The sequence below is a fragment of the Canis lupus genome, unplaced genomic scaffold (assembly GCF_011100685.1).
Source record: "Canis lupus familiaris isolate Mischka breed German Shepherd unplaced genomic scaffold, alternate assembly UU_Cfam_GSD_1.0 chrUn_S1562H1750, whole genome shotgun sequence".
Taxonomy (NCBI): domain Eukaryota; kingdom Metazoa; phylum Chordata; class Mammalia; order Carnivora; family Canidae; genus Canis; species Canis lupus.
In genome coordinates, this window is record NW_023330402.1 from 95,571 (window position 1) to 114,813 (window position 19,243).

Sequence of the window (19,243 nt, forward strand, 5' to 3'; positions counted from 1 at the left end):
AGAGGGGATGGGCAAGGGGTAACGTGTCATGAAAGACAGAGGCCTGATCTCTGAGGATGGTATGTGCTCCAGGAGTGCCCGCCAATGACCTTCACATGCCAACGAGCCACGATTCGCACAAATACAAGGCATAAGGCAACAAAATGGGCACCAAGGAAAAAATGGGTGCTAAGACCATGCTACTCAACTGCCACAGGTCAGCGAGGAAGTGGAGCCCTGCCTCCCCCAGGAAGCCTATGGAGCCCAGGGAGTCCCCAGGGGCACAGCCCGGGAAGCAGCACACACTCACCCTCACATAGTCACAAGATTCCGTGTCTTCCTTCCAGGTGTGCTTCTGCCCCTCCTGGGGTCGCCTGGGGAACCTGTGGAGCAGGGCCTTCCTCTGCTCAGCTTCTTGCCTGCACCAGAAATCAAAGCATGGACAGGAGAAGGAACTCCTTTCCCTGGCTTCCAGCCGGACACCTGCTCTGGGCTTGGGCCAACCTAGTCCTTTCCCTCCTCAGCCACTCTCCGCCCACCTCTGCCCCACCCTGACTACAGTGACCCACCAGGTCATCCAGGCAGTTTGTTTCATGCAGAGCCTATGAGAGAGTCTGCCTTGGCATGTGCCAAGCTCCATATATTCACTGGTGCAGGGACACTGCTCCAGCCACAAACCCCACACCAAATCAGCAGGGACAGCTCCATCACCCAAATGTGGACCCTGTTAGCCTGGGAGCTCCTCTGCCTGCCTTGCCCAGCCTGGCTCTGCCGGCAGCCGCCCTGCACACTGTGCATGCACACGGACTCGGGGTCTGTCGTGTCAGCCCTGGCATTCGGGTCACAAGCCCCATTCCTCACCTTTGTCTCTCTGCCTTCTCCCTCTCAGCCTGGTCCAATAGCCCAGCCTGGTGCCGCTGGTCCCACGGACTCCCCGGCTCCACATTCTCCTTCAGTCTCCTGGAGCCCAAGGCCACGGGAACGAGGGTCATGTCCCAGTGTTTTATGGGGCATCTGGTGCTTGATGCCTTGTGTCCAAAGGCCTCACAGTCCCTGCACTTTACCTGGGGGAGGAAGAGGCAGGGGTCAGTGCATCCACTCAAATGCCAGTGAACCTGCCAGGCACACGAATGGGAGGCCATCCTCATGGAGTGGCACATTGGATGAGGACAGGGGACATCCTATCTGGCTAGTGAGGTGTCAGTATAGTGAAGACCTCTGTATGCTTACTCCCCATCTCGTGGAAGGGAGGAAAGGGGAAGAGGGATTGGAGGTGTCAGTTTGAGGACAGGTGGAAACATCATTAAGACTGGGGACAAACACAAGGCTCGATCTGATCTTATGGTGCCCTGGGGCTGATGCTCAGAGCGTCTGAGTGTCCCAGTGTGTAGCCTGGGGGGATTTCCTGCCCATGTCATGATGGACAACTGAGTTCGGGCCACAATCTTCCGGGAGCCTAGACTGTCTCAAGACTCCTGGCAGAGCTCCTGCTTCAAAACCCATGCCAGCCTCCCCACTCACCCTGGGATCCTCCTCCTCTAGTCTGGGAACTCTAAGGGCCAGTCCTGCTGTCTGTGGCCTCTTGCCTTTCTGGGGTCTCAAGGGACTGTCAGGCCCAAGCTGGGCATGACTGGCTGCCATCAGTCCCACGTTCTGGAGGGACAAGTCAGTCTGCTTCAGGGATGGGTTTCGGGTAGCCTGAGGGAAAAGAAACAAGAGAGTCCTATTCACCTGACCTAGGCGTCCTCCCTGTTCCGTCTTCCCAAGGAGGCCTTAGCGAGCTTCAGGACAGTTCTGCCAGAGAAACACACATTTCCCCCCGTCACTTCTCTTTCCTCCTTCCTGCCTAAGCTCTCCTGGCCTAACCACATCCCCGCTCTGAGGAAGGCCGCCCTTAAGGAAGGACTCTTGTTGACACTATCATTAAGTCTCTCCAAATCCCCTGTGGGAACAAAACCAGGGACGGGACCTCTCCTGATTGAGGTCCAGTGGGATGCACCATGGAGCACGCAAAGGGCAAAAGCGTCAGGAAAGTGGGCTTCCCTCTCTCATATCTGAATGCCCCTTGTGACAGCAGAGGAAGCCATAGTTAAGTCCAAATTCATTGGGAAAACACATTCTCCTCTACTCGATGGGAAGCTGCCCATCTGAACACTTCCATTCCATGTGTTCATGGCAGTGCCCCCAATTAACTGCCATCGAAGGTTTAGGAGGTGAATTTCTTTTCACCTTGGGAACCAGGTGATTCTTCTATTGAAAAAAAGGCCAATTATTTACGGGAGAGAGAGAGTGTGAGTGTGTATGAGGGAGAGTTATCACCTGAGCTGTAGGAAGGACAGAGGGAGATGGAGACACTCAGTTATCAGAAACCCAGTGAGGGCCTGGATCCATCTCCAGAGCCTGAGATCACGACCCGACCCAAGTCAGTCCCTGAAACAATGGAGCTACCCAGGTGCCCTGATCCTGTGTCTTCTCTAGGCCTGCAGGTCCCACTGAGACATTTAGGGGCCTTCTGTCCCTGCTCGTCCACCCCCCCACACACCAATGTGACACCTGAGGCCCCATTCCACTGGCATTGGAACCTCTGGGTGTCCAGGGCATTCATAGTCATGCCTTGGCTCAGTCTCTGTTCTCAGAACATGTTAGACCAGAAACAGTCCTTAACCCGTGGAGGAAGGGCCAATCCCTCCATCATTTCCTCACTGTCCCATTGCTCGGACAGTGAAGGTCAGACCAGTGGCCCGAAAACTCACCTGAAGTGCAGTTGTGGTACTCATGCCCATCAGGAGAGGCTGAGAAAGGTCCTGGACAGACTCCACTGCAGGAGACTGTGTGTCCCATGGGAGAGAGGGATGGTCAGGAATGGCCACTTCCGTTGCTCCCGGACTTTTATACTGCCCCAAAGTCACATCACGTTTCATCCACTTGAAAGACATCCACCTAATCCTCTTAGGTGCTGCAGGGATTGAGCCACTCAGCAGCTTCAACAGGCTAATGATGCCCTCATGAGAGCGATTTCTATGACTCCGTGTGTGTGCCTGTGTGTGTGTGTCTATGTGAATGGAGGTGTGAGTCCATGTGGATTTGGTGGAGATTGGAATTTCTGCAAGTGAAATTATATTGGTACATTTTAGCGTGGGAATTAACGTCAGACTCATGTTTCCTGAACTATTGATATTTTACCAACACTTCTGCTGAATTTAGACCTAATGGTAATAAAAATGGGGTCAAAGTTTGAGGATAATCATGATGTAATATTCATTTTATCAATTAAAACTTTCAGTTAAAAACGGAGATATCATATAGAGCATCCTAAACATGTTTTTTCATTGGACTCCATGGGTACAGAATAAACACCCGAAAACATGGTGGCTTCAGCGATGACACTTTTATTTTCTAAGTGTCCAGGGACGACAAGTGAACATCAAGAATTCAGCAGGGCCCCAGGGCTTGTGAAGCCCAGTCACTGACCAAGGCCTGGCAAAATGTTCCTGTTTCTCTTGGCCTCTGGTCAGTAAAGAAGACACATAGACTTAGGTTTCCACCTTTCCTAAGACTTATACGATTTCCTAAACTTCATTATTCTTCACTATTCTAACCTGCACAAAGATGCCTCCTTTTCCAATGCAAAGGATCATGGTCACAAGTAGGAATGAATTGTCGTGTCGACTCAAAAATGTTTCAGCAGACACTAGCAATTCTGTAGGCGGAAGAAGCCATAACGACACTTTCAAACCACAGGATAACCCAGTGCCCTCCTACCTGCATCTACACCTGCCAAGCCCACAATGTGGAAAAAGGCATAAGCCTACAACATATTCCAACTGAATCAAGAGAATATAAAGGATATTGGGATGGAATTCCCTGAGGAACAGTTAAAATGAGGCAGATAAACACTGGATTGAGGATAGAGACTCTTGTAGGAAAGGGAGTTTCAAAGGAATGTTTCCCAAAATCATTAAACCAGCCAGAGAATTTCTCTTGTGGTGGACCCGGGCCACACCTAGGCAGAAACTGGTATTCATCAAAACCTTCACAATCTTTGTAGATTGGGATCATAGTCCAGAGAGATAGAAGTGTAGAAGCCAAGCAATGGATGCCATATTCCCAAATGATTGGTTACAGCTACAAACATTCTGGCTGGTGAGGAGAACGAGTTCCTATGTGATACCTGCGCTCCTTTGGGAGAGTGATCTTCCCTGTCCTAGAGCACTGACGTCTAACACTCCTTGGCTCGCTTGAGGTTACTGAGGAAGAAAAAGGACATTCATAGAGATATCCATTGAACATAGAAACTGATCAAATTCTGTTCAGAAAGGAGCAGGGGCAGTTAGGGAGGTTGAGAAAGACCTGAAGGTGTTGTCTGATGAGAGAGTCAGGATTAGGACCTGGACTGGCCTGAATGGTCCCTATGAGAAAGAGACCATACCCAAATCCCTTAATCCAATCAAGCGATTATAGCCGATTGGAAGATCTTGCTCTTTATGATATTTCAGTTTTTAACTGAAAGTTAGTTGAGAAAATGGATATAACATCTTGAATAACCTCAACCCTGACCCCATTTTTAATACCATTAGATATTAACTCCCATTCATGCAATCATTATGTGACCCAGGTCAGAGTATGGCCCCTTGAACCTCAAGCCCCTGTCTAATCCCATGAATGCCGCCCTATTGCTATCTCATGGCTTCTGAGGAAAATGCAGCTTCTTGGGCACTCATGGGATGTGTGCAGTAATAGAAATGTTCCCTACTTTCTGGAAGCCTATGAAGATCCCAGAGGTCCAAGAGTGGGAAGGCCTATCATCACGGGGAATGTTGGGATTGGAACTAGCAAAGTAGTCTAAGTATTCTTGGACTTGCAGGAATATAGGGCACAAGGGTGTGGAGGCAGGCAGGCTTGAGCAAAGGGCCTTAATGCTGGGCTCTCTAGCAGAATTGGGACTTCATGTGCAATTGACTGGATTCTGTCCATGTGCACAGAGAGACCAGGGAGAAAGGCTAGCGGAAGAAGGTCTGAGCAGACCTGTGCTCTCCCCTCTAGTCACCTGACATGTCTTTTGCTTCCCTGCCATCCAAAAACCAAACCAAACCAAAGCAAACCCAACCAAACAGGGCCAAACCTATCTTCCCAAAGCAAAATCCACTCTCATCCAGATATGGAAGACGTCAGATTTATCTGAACAAACTGGTATAGGTTATGGATATTAGTAATAGATGTATTTAGCACAGTTGGATGCACATTGGGTGAATCAGCCCCTCCTTCAGCCTTGGGGAAAAATGGGGCCACTTGAAGGTGAAAGGATTAGAAGCAGTGAGAGGCAGCTTTGAAGCTTTGAGTGTGGAAACGATGCTGGGGACCTAGGGTCAGTGTGAGCATGTCTGACCGTGTCCTCATGCATCCCTCATCCCATTGCTTATCTTCTCTTTATATTGAAAGACCATTTGTCCAAACCAGGGTGGGTGGAGTGTTGGCAGCAATGTGTTCGGTCATATACAACCAGCACCGATTTGAAAACCCAGGGCACCTACACAAAGAAATGACAAACTACCGTGTAAGTCGATGACCTGCAGCCTTGTATGGCGACAGACTTCTTTTCAGGAAACTATGGACACAAAATATATATTGAGAAGTCAACCCATAAACCCGGCGTTTGATAATATTTGGAAATGCAAAGAGGCAATGAAATGCTTATATTTCAGGAGTTAAATGCATCCTACCTGATTATATCATGCTGGTTGAATCACAGCCCCTTCACAATCTACCCCCACCTTTGACTGAAGAGCAGGTGCCTGGCAAGGACCCATCTCCCACAGGGAATTGCTCCATATCCCAGCAACTCTAACATGTCCAGAACACTTGACAGTCATCCGTCTGTGTGACAATCTCCTGACAAGGGAGAGGTGGGCACAGGATTTCAAATCACTTCCACTCCAATTTTGGTCCTTGGGTGACACCTCAGAAAGACATTCTCCACTGAATGAATGTGGGTTTTGAGGTTAACTAATGGGTGCTATGTAACAATTATATTTCTTAGGGGCAAGATTGACTAATGCATTGTTGAAAGGTAATTAATGTGTGATTATGCTGATTCCTATGATTTGGGCGGCCGTTCTCAGGTTGTTTTAAACTTTGGTCACATATACATGCATTTAATGTTTCCATTATTTCCTTTCAGAATGAATTATAACATTCACGAATCAGAGTTATTAGAAAAATAATGTAACAGTTTGAATTTAGTAGAGAAAATATCAGGGTTTTTAAAATCTTTATTGATTCATCAGACAGATTGAGATAGAGAGCTAAACGGATAGATCTGTGCCAGTTGGAGAGTGAGACGGAGCCTCACACTGAGCAGGGATCCAGACTGTGCACGGCAGACCCCAAAACCAAACCACATTGTTGGAAAAATCTTGAAAATGTCTCTGAGTTGGGAGGTGGATCGGACACGAGAGAGGAGGTCAGTGTAGCAAAGTGCAAAGGACTCAGTGCTTCCCACACCCTGAAATACTGAGAAACACCGGGCTCCCCGGATCTAATCGACTTGGATGTGGGGACATAGATGCCAAGACATGAACACTTTTCACTGTTTGTTTCTGTTTAAGATTTATTTGTTTATTTGTTTGAGACAGGGAGAGACCAGAGAGAGACCACAGAGTAGCGGGAGAGAGGGGGGCCGACAAAGAGAGGGAGAGAGATTCTCAGGGAGACTCCCCAGTGGCCGTGCTGCTGCATTCGGGGCTCCCTCCCACATTCCTGAGACCCACATGTCTGGCGTTATTTTTCATTTCCAAGTAAGAAGCATGAGACAGCAAGGCCCTCAAGCAGACATTATCTAGGACACTCCAAGGGCAAAAGCAGCCACATTGGAAGGAATTGGCAGCATCGGATTCCCTCCTGACGGCGGGGCTCTTCCTTATCCACCACCGTCTCCCGTCTGTGCACCCAGAGTGTCTTCACTCCATGCTCTTCCTCCGTGAGGGATTTCTTCAAATTCCATTCTCTCCCCGAGTTCCCTTCCTTGCTTATGGAGTCTTCAGGTTCCATGTGTCCTTCAATTCTTTGCTTCTGTGTGATCGCTGGCATGTGAGCCCCAACATGCTAGAGCCACCACGTGGAACTGATTTACTGAGATGTCTCCAAATGGAAAAATCCCTAATGCAACAAAATGTATTGATTCCATATATATTCCAAATCGTGTATCACACACAGTATCACTAAAAATTTTAAAGACAGCTATGGTTTTCTTTTTAATATTCTCCTGGCTATTCAGGGTCTTTTCTATTTCCACACAAATCTTAAGATCATTTGTTCCAAATCTCTAAAGAAAGTCCTCAGTGTTTTGATAGGGATTGCATTAAATGTGTGAATCGCCCTGGGTACCCTTGACATTTTCATAATATTACTTCTTCCAATCCTTGAGCTTGGAATATTTTTCCATCTCTTTGTGTCTCCCTCCATTTCCTTAAAAGTGTTCTGTAGTTTTTAGGGTTAGGATCCTTTACCTCTTTGGGCAGGTTGATTCCTAGGTATCTTATGTTGAATAGCAGGGGTGAGAGTGGCCATCCCTGCCTTGTTCCTGATCTTAGGGGAAAGGCTCCCTGTGTTTCCCCATTGAGAATGATGTTTGCTGAGGGGTTTCCCTAGATGGCTTTTAAGATGCTGAGGAATGTTCCTCTATCCCTACACTCTGAAGACAGGATTAGCTCGGTCCACTGCCAGAAGAGTGAATGCAATGGCTTCTTCTAAAGAAACCAAAACACTGTTTGGAAACCTTCTCATCTCGCCCTCTGGTAACAGGAGGCTAATGTATTTTATGTCCCCTTATCACCACAGGGGTGGGGTTCTTTTCCCATTAAAATGAGCACTTTTAATAATATCACCATGGAATGGATTGTTCTCATCTCCATGCCTTTACTGTGCTTGATTTCTATGAAGTGGAGAGGCAGAGCTAAGATGTGGTCCATCTGTGGTGTCTTCTATTGGAGCAGCTGGTAATGGGATGATGCACACCTCACGGGAGGAGGCAAGCTCCCTAGAAGCTGTTTCCTGTCTCCTGCCTGCGCTGAAACCTGCCACGAGACACATGCCCTAGGATATCTCCTGTGAAAAGTCCTGACTTTGTTTTCTCCTCCAGGACAACACAAAAGCTCAGGATGGGAAGTCAGGGAATCCTCATGCTTACATTCACCCACCATGGCCAGGAACCTACTCTCCTTGTCAAGCTCACAGATCATTGATTGGATGTGGCCTCCCAGATTAAACCTCCATATACTGCCATGGAATCTAGCCTTGGGGCTGTCCCCAAAACCTAGTTTCAGCCCAGATTTCTATTGTGAACACAATTCCAGCCTGACATCTTGCCACAGGTTGATGGAGCCAGGACTCAACACATTGTTTCCTGGAAACAGGTATGAGGTCCACCTAGAACTCCATCCAGGATTGGCAATTCTGGTTTCCCAGGAAAGAACTCATGAATCTGGGGATCTCTGGGTGGCTCAGCGGTTTGGCGCCTGCCTTTGGCCCAGGGCATGATCCTGGAATCCCGGGATCGAGTCCCACGTCAGGCTCCGGGCATGGAGCCTGCTTCTCCCTCCTCCAGTGTCTCTGCCCCCCTCTCTGTCTATCATAAATGAATGAATGAATTAATAAATAAATAAATAAATAAATCTTTTAAAAAAAAGAACTCGTGAATCTGTTCTGTGGGAGGCTCTGCAGATTCTTTGGTCTGTCCTCATGACTAATAGATCTTGATATAGAGAGACACCCCTTGAGTGACTAATGGATACCTGGACAGGATGAGCATTGACGTCCAGACACCTAACCAGAGAATCCATATGCTGACTATCCAGCCTCCACCGTCCCCACAGTGTGCTATCCAACCATCTCCCATCATCCCTCCTCGGGGTCTCTGCTAGCCTTGGACAGAGATGGTGTGCTTCTGGTTCAATCTACTCCCTCCCCCTTAATTTCTCATACAAGCATCTTCCTGGTCAGAGCTCTCATAATTGAAGAGACCCTGAAGAATAATGTCCCTATGTCCCATTGCATTTCCTCTTAAATGGCTGCTGGCGCTTCCCCTATATTGAGCCAGTGAGTAGGAGTGAGAAATTCCCATGGGGGGAGGATATGAATTTGAGCTGCAGGTGACCTAAAGGTGGCTGTGGAATTCCACTCAGGGGAAGCAGGCAAAGAAGCCTCTGTGAGGAGCCAGCCTGGAAATAAAACAACTGTTTCAAGGTTCTGAACTACTGGGGAGAAAAAGCCTGCACACCAAATCATATGTGGGAATTTTTTATTAAGAATAAAAAACCACACAACTTCGTAATAACATTTTAGAGCAAAAACAAACAAAGCAGATGCAATATTCTGCATAACAATTTCAGAGAAATAATATCAACAAGTACAGAAAATGTCTTCTAGGAGAAAACATGGTGTAATTTGCAGAACTCTGAATGGGATCTTTTTCTAAATCAGAAATTCAGACATTTATAAAACAATTTCAGATTAACTTGTTAATTTCTGTTTACAACCAAGTTACAAATTGCCAGGATGATTTCCCTACATTTGTTAGAAAATGGATTTCACTAAGACAAACTTGACATTCCGGATTGGATGCACGCTTTGACAGTCCTATAGATTTACCTAAAGAAAAACTGCAGCATCTGTGTAGTGGGGGGAGTGTATGTGTAGGCGCACAAAAGCAGGACACCCAGCACGTTGTGGACTTGACCGTTTCCATCCAGTTCAGCGGAGGAATTGCTGGTTCACCACAACAGTCCAGGTGGAGACATATCCTCATTCCAACAGACACCTCCTCAGGGTCCTCTGCTGTGGAGGACAAGTCCCCGAGTCCATGAGCTGTCTCATTCCCTATGACAGTCTTCAGAGGATGGGGATACCTGCAGGTCCTCTTAGGGAACTCTTGGCAAGACATGCACACAGGTTTCCTCACTCTTTACGACACAATAAACTGTATTGGTCAAAAGAAACACAATTCCCAGACATGAAAGAAACCCTGACACTTTATATCTCTAATCTGTCTTTGGTACATGAAAATCTACAAAAAAGCTTGATTTCTTCTGCACAGATCCTATCGTCCCTTACTCTCCAGTAAGGGTGGTATTTCCAAGTTTGAATACAGAGTGAAAATAACATTATGATGTGATGTTACAACTGCACATCTACGGTCACACTCAGAGGCGTTTGCCGGTCATGTAATAATTTCCATTCTACAATGAACTTGTCAAACTCTTCTGTAAGAAATGCAATGATAACACAGAACACCTATAACCTGACCTCAAAACGCTTTTGCTAGACTCATGAACTTGGCACTGATTTCCAAGGTATCAAACCAGGTCCAAATTTGAATTTGAACTGGTCTGAAATCCAGAGTCCACTGCTTCTGGGTCAGGAGGTGCCACAGAGCAGATGGTAGCAAGAGTTGTAAAAAGTTATATTCAGTGGGAGGCTGGGCATTTCCTTTTGGAATAAGAGCCCTTGTTAGTTTGCTTCTCTTCAGTCTTAATGTGGGAGAGAGTGAAGGGAACATAATATAATCACTATGGTTATATCAGGCTGGATGCAGTTATTGTCCCAAAAGTAAGCACTTAATTTCCTTCTTACAATTTCCAAGCATTGACCAAGACACATCGCTAGCAAGACCCAATACATACTCATGTGTTCAGACAAATATTCTTTCAATATAAATAGAAGAAAAGCATTGGGAAGTGGGGACCATGACGAGAGGGTCAAACATACTTCAACCCCAGGTCCTCAGCATCATATCCACTCTCAACCCTGACTGCTCACTGCCTCTCACCTGCAAGTGGCCCCCACTCTCCCCAAGGCTGAAGGAGAGGCAGGTTCCTCGATACACCCCATATGAAATCCACACTATCCCAATATAAGATCATGACAAAGACCCAGGTTTAAATATCAGTGTCCTCTAGGTTCAGTTGAAGGCCATACCCCATGAACACACCAGATAGATGGTTCTTCCATACATACAGAACACACACTTCTCACAACACAAAGTATTTCCAGTATGGGTCTGTGTTCGGGTTTGGAGTGAGTGATGCTGTGTGTGTGGTTGTGTGCGCCCATGTGCACCAAAGTTAGGAGACACATCCCTGGACTGCTTCCTCAGACCTCTGTCCCTTCTTGCTCATCCTCTTGGTAGGTCGGGCTCTCCCTGGCACACGTGGGACCTTGGCCACGTCCCCGGCCACCTGAGGTGGGAGCATCCCAGCTGCAGTGGTGAGCAGGTCGACGGTCTGCTGAGGATGATTCTTCGGCATCTCAGGTCTGTATTTGGAGTGGTGAAGGATGACTGCGTTTGCAGGAAGAGCAATTTCTCTTCTCCTGACATTGAGTTCAAGCTTAGGTCGATTGCGTTCCTGGAGGCATCTCCACTGGTCTAATGTCATTTGTTGCCTTGAGGTCTCTTCCCCACACTCCTCCAACTCAAGAAGGTTCACGGAGGGATCCGTTGCCGGCTCTCCTGAGGCCTCACCCACCACCGTGGGGTCTGCCTCGGGAGATGCGAGTCCTCCCTCCTCGACTGACTCCCTCCCAAGGTCTCTCTCCAGATCAGTCTTCTGCATATAAAAGAGGACATAGGCAGGTTGGTGCAGCGCGCAAGTCACATCACAGGCGCTGACCTTAGCATCATCCATTTTATACCACTGGCCATTTCCTGCCTTTACGAAACAGAAGTAATGTCCGCTGTGGCAACTCCTCCCAGCGTGCACCAGCACGGCATAGAGCACATAAACCAAGGGTCCTGCCCTCTGCTCAGACAGGCAGTGTTGCATGTCAAGGCGCTCAGGATATTGCACCTCCTTAGTCATTTTGTTGCCTGTCAAGTCTGAGAATCGTCTCAAGACCAGGATGAGGACCTTCGGGGAAGTGTGCAAAGTCAACACCTTGGACGCAGGCACCTTCTCCAGACACTTACTACAATGGTAGGCATTTTCACCTTCCAGCAGTTCGGGCTTTATCAACTGCTCCAAAGCTTGGCTGACGCTGTGAGCATCCCCGATGTCCAGGCTGATGTCCAGGTAAGGTTCCAGAGTGCTCGAAATGCCTTGGCAGTGGAGACACTGGATTTGAGACCTCCAGTACCCCCCAAAGAGTTGCTGGATGAGGGTGCTGTCCTGAGGACACTCAGGGTCTGAGAGCTTGTCCTCAGGCAAGCACGCTTGCTGCATTGCATCCAGAATGAACATGAGATACTCATGGGCATCTTCCTGCTTGTGTCTGTGGAAGGCGGCGAGCAGGAGTGGCAGGGGCCGGAGCACACGTCCAGGATGGCAGAGAACCCGCGTCAGGTGAGCCTGCAGGGTACACAGCATGCAGGATGTCTGCCTCCTACAGGTGGTCCCGTGCTGCTGGGACAGCATGTAGCTGGCGAGGGGCTCTGTGTAGGTCAGACACTGTAGGGTCGCATTCACATAGCAAGTGTTGCCCATGTTCTGAAGCCCGGCTCCCACCTGGGAAAGGCTCTTCCAACTCAGAGGCGTCTTGGTGGGAGGCAGCCCTGCTGATGCGGGAGCCAACGGGTCAGTCGGGGAGGAGAGAGTCTTTGATGCAGGGGATGTCGTCTCGGGCACAGAGGGTCCTCCGTGGACTTCAGCACCGCCTCTCTTTGACCAGCATGACTGGGGTTTGGGAGAGGCGCTGAACTGAGGCTCCTCTGAGGGGTGGAGGTGGGCAGCCTCCATGTCTGCAGAAACAGTGTCCACAAGATACATTCAACCAGGAGCTTCGGGTCGCAAAGGGATGCTCCTCTCACTGTGCCAGTTTCCAAATGTCAGATAGTGAACCTCACCTCCACCTTTTATGGCTTTTGGGCCCTGGGATAAGGCACAAAGTCCTCTCATCCACTCTAATTGCTAGATTGGATTACAGGATTTGGGTGTGGTCCCTCCCTGACGGAAACCATTCAGGTCAGCCCAGCTCCCATTCTTGCCTCCCACAACAGGCAACTTTCAGATTATTCTCAACCTCCTTAACTGTCCCTGCACCTTTCTCAACAGAATTTGTTCAGAGTTTCTATGTTCAGAGGAAACCTTTTTGAATGTCCTTTCCTTTGAGTAACCCCAAGCGAGCCAAGGAGTGTTAGACGTTAGTGCTCTAGGACAGGGAAGATCACTTTCCCAAAGGAGCTCAGGTATCACATAGGAACTCGTTCTCCTCACCAGCAGAATATTTGTAGCTGAAACCAATTATTTGGGAATATGGCATCCATTGCTTGGCTTCTACACTTCCATCTCTCTGGACTATATTCCAGTCTACAAAGATTGTGAATGTTTTGATGAATACCAGTTTCTGCCTTGGTGTGACCCAGGTCCACCACAACAGGAATTCTCTCACTGGGAAACATTCTTTTGGGAAACATTCCTTTGAAACTCCCTTTCCTACAAGAGTGTATATCTTAAATCCAGTGTTTATATGCCTCATTTTACCTGTCCAAGACCGCGGGACCTTGGACACAAAGCATCAAGCACCAGATGCCCCGTAACACACTGGGACGCAACCCTCCTTCCCCTGGCCTTGGGCTCCAGGAGGCTGAAGGAGAATGTGGAGCCAGGGAGTCAGCAGGACCAGCGGCACCAGGCTGGGCTGTTGAACCAGGCTGAGAGGGAGAAGGCAGGGAGACGAAGGTGAGGAATGGGGCTGGTGACCCGAACACCAAGGCTATATGACAGACCCCGTGTACGTGTTCATGCACAGTGTGCAGGGCGGCTGCGGGCAGAGCCAGGCTGGGCGAGGCAGGCAGAGGAGCTCCCAGACTAACAGGGTCCACATTTGGGTGATGGAGCTGTCCCTGCTGATTTGGTGTGGGGTTTGCGGCTGGAGCAGTGTCCCTGCACCAGTGAATGTATGGAGCTTGGCACATGCCAAGGCAGACCCTTTCAGATTCTGAATGTAAGAAACTGCCTGGACGACCTGTTCAGCTCCCGATAGTTAGGATGAGGGGCAGAGGTGGGTGTAGAGTGGCTGCGGAGGGAAAGGACCAGGTTGGCCCAAGCCCCGAGCAGGTGTCCGGCTGGAAGCCAGGGAATGGAGTTCCTTCTCCTTTCCATGCCTTGATATCTGGTGCAGGCAAGAAGCCGAGCAGAGGAAAGGCCTGCTCCACAGGTTCCCCAGGTGACCCCAGGAGGGGCAGAAGCGCACCTGGAAGGAAGACACGGAATCTTGTGACTATGTGAGGGTGAGTGTGCGCTGCGTCCCGGGCTGTGCCCTTCTGGACTCGCTGGGCTCCATGGGCCTCCTGGGGGAGGCGGGGCTCCACTTCCTCTCTGACCAGTGGCAGTTGAGCAGCGTGGATTTGCACACTTTTTTCCCTTGGTGCCCATGATGTTGCCTTATGCCTGGTATTTGTGCGAACACTGGCTGTTTGACGTGTGAAGGTCATTGGCGGGCACTCCTGGAGCACATACCAACCTCAGAGAAGAACAGGCCGCTGTCCTTTGTGACACATCATCCCACACTGCCCATCCCCACTCAGGAGCTCCCACCATGACTCTCCAGCTGCAGGACTCCTATCGCCTCATGAGCAGAGAGGATGGAAGCGCTGGTCCAATGGAGGAAGCATCGCTGTGAGGCAGGACTTTGCGTGTCCCCCCCATGTCTCAAGGGCATCAACAGCATCCTGTCAGGCCTTGTTTGGACGAGTCCTGGAGCCAGATTCCCTACTCCTAGGTCAACAGATCCCAACTCTTTCTTTCCCTGTTCCGGGGGAGGGGGTGGTTACTAAGGTCGTGGGCATTTGTTGGTTTCTTTCTTTCTTTCCTAAGTGTTCATTTTGCTTTGGTGCCGGGGCCAAACTCATGGAGTCCCGTGTGTTCTCTTTTCCCACAGCGTCCACACATGCCGATGCTCGTCTACACCACCAGGAGGCCTTCTATCCCTGACCCTGCCCTGCCGATGGAACCATGTACTCAGCCCCCTGACATAAGACTCCGGTCCCATTCCACCTCTCGTCTTAGAAGCCCTCAAGTTAGCCACAGCCCACTTGGTGGACCTCCTGGTGCCCAGGATGTGCCGATGGCTGACACCCCTCAGCCGGGTCGCCAACCCTTTGTCAGGGCTGATAGCTTGGTTGTGCAGCAGAGAGCCAAGAGGCCCTGCAGAGTCTCCCTCGAGGGTCCCCAGGCTGGCTCCCAGGACCATGGGCTGGGACACACCCAGGCACCACCCAAGTATCATGAGGAGAACACCCGTCCCACTGTCAGCAACGCATTGGCAAATAATTCCCAAATGCCCCTCCAGACTCCAGGCAAGAAATGTGTCCAGATGCCCCTAGACAGGTCCCAGAACTCCTGAAAGAAACCGTGATGGAGCCCCAGCCTGCACACCTCCGGGATCATTGTGGAAGCCCCTGTGGGGATTTCGGGGAGTCTGTGTCCTCCAGGAAGTAGACGTGCCTGTGGATGCACAGCCAGGCCCCTGCAGCCCAGGAAGACACCTGCCTTCCGGCCAAGAAAGGGCTCCCAGCCCACACCTGCCACACTTCACCTGGAGATGCTGCAGCCGTGTACTGAGCCCCTACGGCCGCCCTCTGCGCGGGCCCCCACTCAGCCCCTGAGAATGGTCTTCACCAGATTGAACAGAAGGTGCTGGAGCTCCCGGTTCCTCGCAGCTCCTTCATCCTTCTTCCCGAGAAGCCAGGCCCTGCTCAGGGCCCTCCTGCCCCCCACATGTCGGTTGGAGCCTGTGTCTGTGGCCCCTGGAGTGTCCTCCACGGTGACCTACAGGTGTACTCATCCTCAGAAGACACTGAGAGCGAATGAGCCAGCTCCTGGCCTCGGACATTGTCTCCACCCCACTGCACCCTAAGTGGTGACTGCGGACCTGAGGACGTGGCCCCTCCTGGACTCATGTGGGGAATCAGCACTTGCTCAGCTCCTTTGCATGGGAATTCTCGGGTCCACAGCCTGCTTCCTCTCATGCTCTGGGGCTGTGCACAGACACTGAACCCCAAAGGCACACAATGCACTTTTCTTTAGGGAAATCCGTGTGCTGTGGAGAAGGCTACTCTTCCCTCTGGAATGTCAATTTTCTCTTCAGCAAATAGATTCTCCTAGAAATGGAGGGAATTTCGAATGAGCACTTGTCACTCCAATGGAAATAGAAACTCAGACTTTAAGCTCTCATTGGCGTACACATGTCTGCATTTGGGTTTTCAGCTTTGAACAGCCGCTGTGGGCCCTGCAAATGGACACTGTGTTTTCTCCTGAGATGAGCTTTTCTTGACTCAGTGGTGGTAGCTTTGCCGAAACTGTGATTGTCGATATTTAACCCAGGCAGTACGTTTATTCTTTAGTGTTAATTTAGCATTGTGTGTAGTGTTTTTCTGTTAATAAAATATTAGCACAAATGAATAGTGTGCATGTCATTCTTTTGATCTTGTTTTGTGGGGTTTTTATTGCTCAGCATTTCTGAACCTCTCCATAGTTATGTTAATTCCTCCAGCCATAATTACTTGAGAGGAAACAGCAGCTTGATAGGTTCAGGGGATACGTAGACATTGAGGGTCTCCTGCACACCCAGTGTTCTGCATGAAGTACTACCCAGGCAACGTGGATCCCTGAGCATCCAGTGTGGGTGCCATGTGCTCCGCATGGGGCCTCGGTCACACGTGGTCTGTAATGGGATGAGTTGACGGTTTCATTCTTTATATATCCTGAAACCCACTTCAATGTTGGATCATGATGCCTCCTTTCAGAGGCCTGAGCATGGAGATTTATCTACCTCCAGATGATTTCCTAACAAGGCAATGTTTGACTAGTGGGCATGTAATGGTCCAAATAGCACGAGACCCAGGACTGGGTACTTCCCTCTGACTGTCTCTCTTTCTCTCTCTGTCCCTCGTTCTCAGGCATATCTCTGAAGTGGGCCAATGGAAACAAGACAACACCATGTGATACCAAACCAAATGAAACTCAGCAAAACCAAACCAACCCAAACGAAACCAAACCAAAGCACATCCATGGTTGTGTCATGAGGATTTCTTTTTTAGGAAAAACAACTGACTGCTCTTTCCTCACTCCAGAGCTCCTGTTCAAGGGTGTTCCCTCTCTCTGTGCATATGGAGGGTAGAGGAGCTCCTCGATGTGCACACTAGGTTTTTAAATTCAGAGGGCAGTAGAGAAGCCATGGTGTGGGATCCTTCTCCCACCCTCAAGCCCTAAGTACCTCCCATTCATGCAATCATTATGTGACCCGGGTCAGAGTCTGATCCCTGGAGCCTCAGTCCCCTGTCTCATTCCATGAAAGCTTCCCTATTGCTACCTCATGGCTTCTGAGGAAAATGCAGCTTTCTGGGCACTCAAGGGATGCATGCCACAACAGAAATATGAGGATCCCAGAGGTCCAAGGGTAGGAAGGCCGATCCTCACAGGGAATGTCGGGATTGGAGATAGTGAAGTAGCCTAAGGATTCTTGGACCTGCAGGTATATAGGGCAAAGGGGTGAGGAGGCAGGTAGGCTTGAGCAAAGGGCCTTCAGGCTGGGCTCTCCAGTAGAACTGGTACTTCATGTGCTTGGAGGGAATTTGGTCCATGTGCCCAGGGAGACCAGGGAGAAAGACTAGCAGAAGAAGTCCTGGGCAGGCCTGTGCTCTCCCCTCTAGTCACCTCATGTGTCTTTTGCTTCCCTGCCATCACAACACCAAACCAAAGCAAAGCAGACCAAATCTATCTTCCCAATGGAAAATCCAGTCTCATCCAGATATGGAGGAAGACAGAGTTATCTGGACAAGCTGGCATAGGTTATGGATATACCATGAGCCTGAGACACTAAATCTCAAATTGTCAAGAAGCAAAACTTGTATATGGAGAACAATAAAATTCATTCCAGTGACAAGAAGCCAAACATAAAGAATGTATCTATAAAATATGAGTGTAAAAAATTGAAGTTACCAAATGTCTTAAAATCGAAGAGTTGAGAAAACATGAAACCAGTGGAAAAGGGGAAAAAGACAAAAAAGCATCATAGAAGTTTAAACTGCAGATATAGGAATCATTAGATGAACAGTCACATTCTCTATACTGTGTTGTCCCACACCTGGAATACGCAGCCCTTTGATGTCCATACACATGGTGTTCATGACATCTTGGGAGCTGATCTCCCGGGGGAGGGGCCTGCTGCACTGATGCTCAGGGTCTGTTCCTGGTCCGGCTTACACGTCCCCTTGCCTCGGGGCTGGGCTCACTGTGAGCTCTTTCTGGTTTTCCTGTGTGGCTTTGTTCCTTGAAAGCCCTCTGTGCCTCTTTAGGAGACCAACACGAAATGGCTGGAATCTGATCTCCAGCCTCAGAGAAGAAAGATCAGGGTCCCGCTCTTCAGTAAGCACTCAGGGCCAAGCAGGAGTCACTGGGGTGTGCCAGATGCTGCAGACGCCTGTGGTGGGCGCCCAGACCAGTCTGCCAGGAGAAGAGAGAGGGTTGCCCTGTTACTGTTCCTTCCAGGGTCTCTGCACTGAGAGCTGTCCCCCGGTGGTGCACCTACACTCTCTGCCTATCCCAGGGGAAGGGGCAGGGTCCCCACTTCCCTGTCCTTTGCAGGATTCCCATGTGGAGAGTGGTCAGCCGATTAGGCAAAGTGGTTCCAGTTTTAGGGCCAACTGAGCTGAGATTCCCTCGCACTCTTGTTGGCCATGACCAGTGTCCACACCCCAAGGCTTGGGAACTCCACCCCCGTGGGCACCCCCATTCTTTTTGGGACTCAGAATTCTGAGACACTGTGTCCAAAGTAGTGTCTGCCCATTTCACCACCTGAGCTCATTTCAGGCAAGGTTGTGTCTCACCGGATCAGATTGCCAAGGCAGATTGCAATGTGGGCTCTGTGGCCCTTCCCTTTCCCGATTCTGGGGTGTGTAAACTGCCCGCCCTGCCATTCACCTTCTGATATATCACTTTGGATTCACGTCTCGCATCTCCCACCTTGCAGAGGGTGGTCGCTTTTCTACTGAATTGCTCCAGCAATTCTTTTATTAAACGTCAGGTGGGATTCCTAGCTCTTCACAATGATCGGATAGCATCTACCTACCATCAAGGATCCAGCTGAGCGGAGGTCCCCAGTTTTCGACAATCTTGCCCCTTCACTATCTTATTTCATTGAATTTGTAATTTGCCAGTGTTTTACACAGTTGACCTTACTGAATTTTTAAATATATTTATTCTTGCGATAAGAATAATCAATTATCTCAGGTTCCTCGGGGAGTTGGTACATACACAATGCCTAATATATTCAG

The 19,243-nt window shown here is 49.4% G+C and overlaps 1 protein-coding gene across 1 annotated transcript; it reads right to left on the bottom strand.

The window, feature by feature from the left end:
* Positions 1 to 9,298: 9,298 nt before the first annotated feature.
* Positions 9,299 to 14,303, bottom strand: LOC119878373 (ubiquitin carboxyl-terminal hydrolase 17-like protein 6). The gene has a single exon (XM_038589001.1). The coding sequence runs from the start codon at positions 12,732 to 12,734 to the stop codon at positions 11,097 to 11,099; it is 1,638 nt and encodes a 545-aa protein (XP_038444929.1). The 5' UTR covers positions 12,735 to 14,303; the 3' UTR covers positions 9,299 to 11,096.
* Positions 14,304 to 19,243: the final 4,940 nt, after the last annotated feature.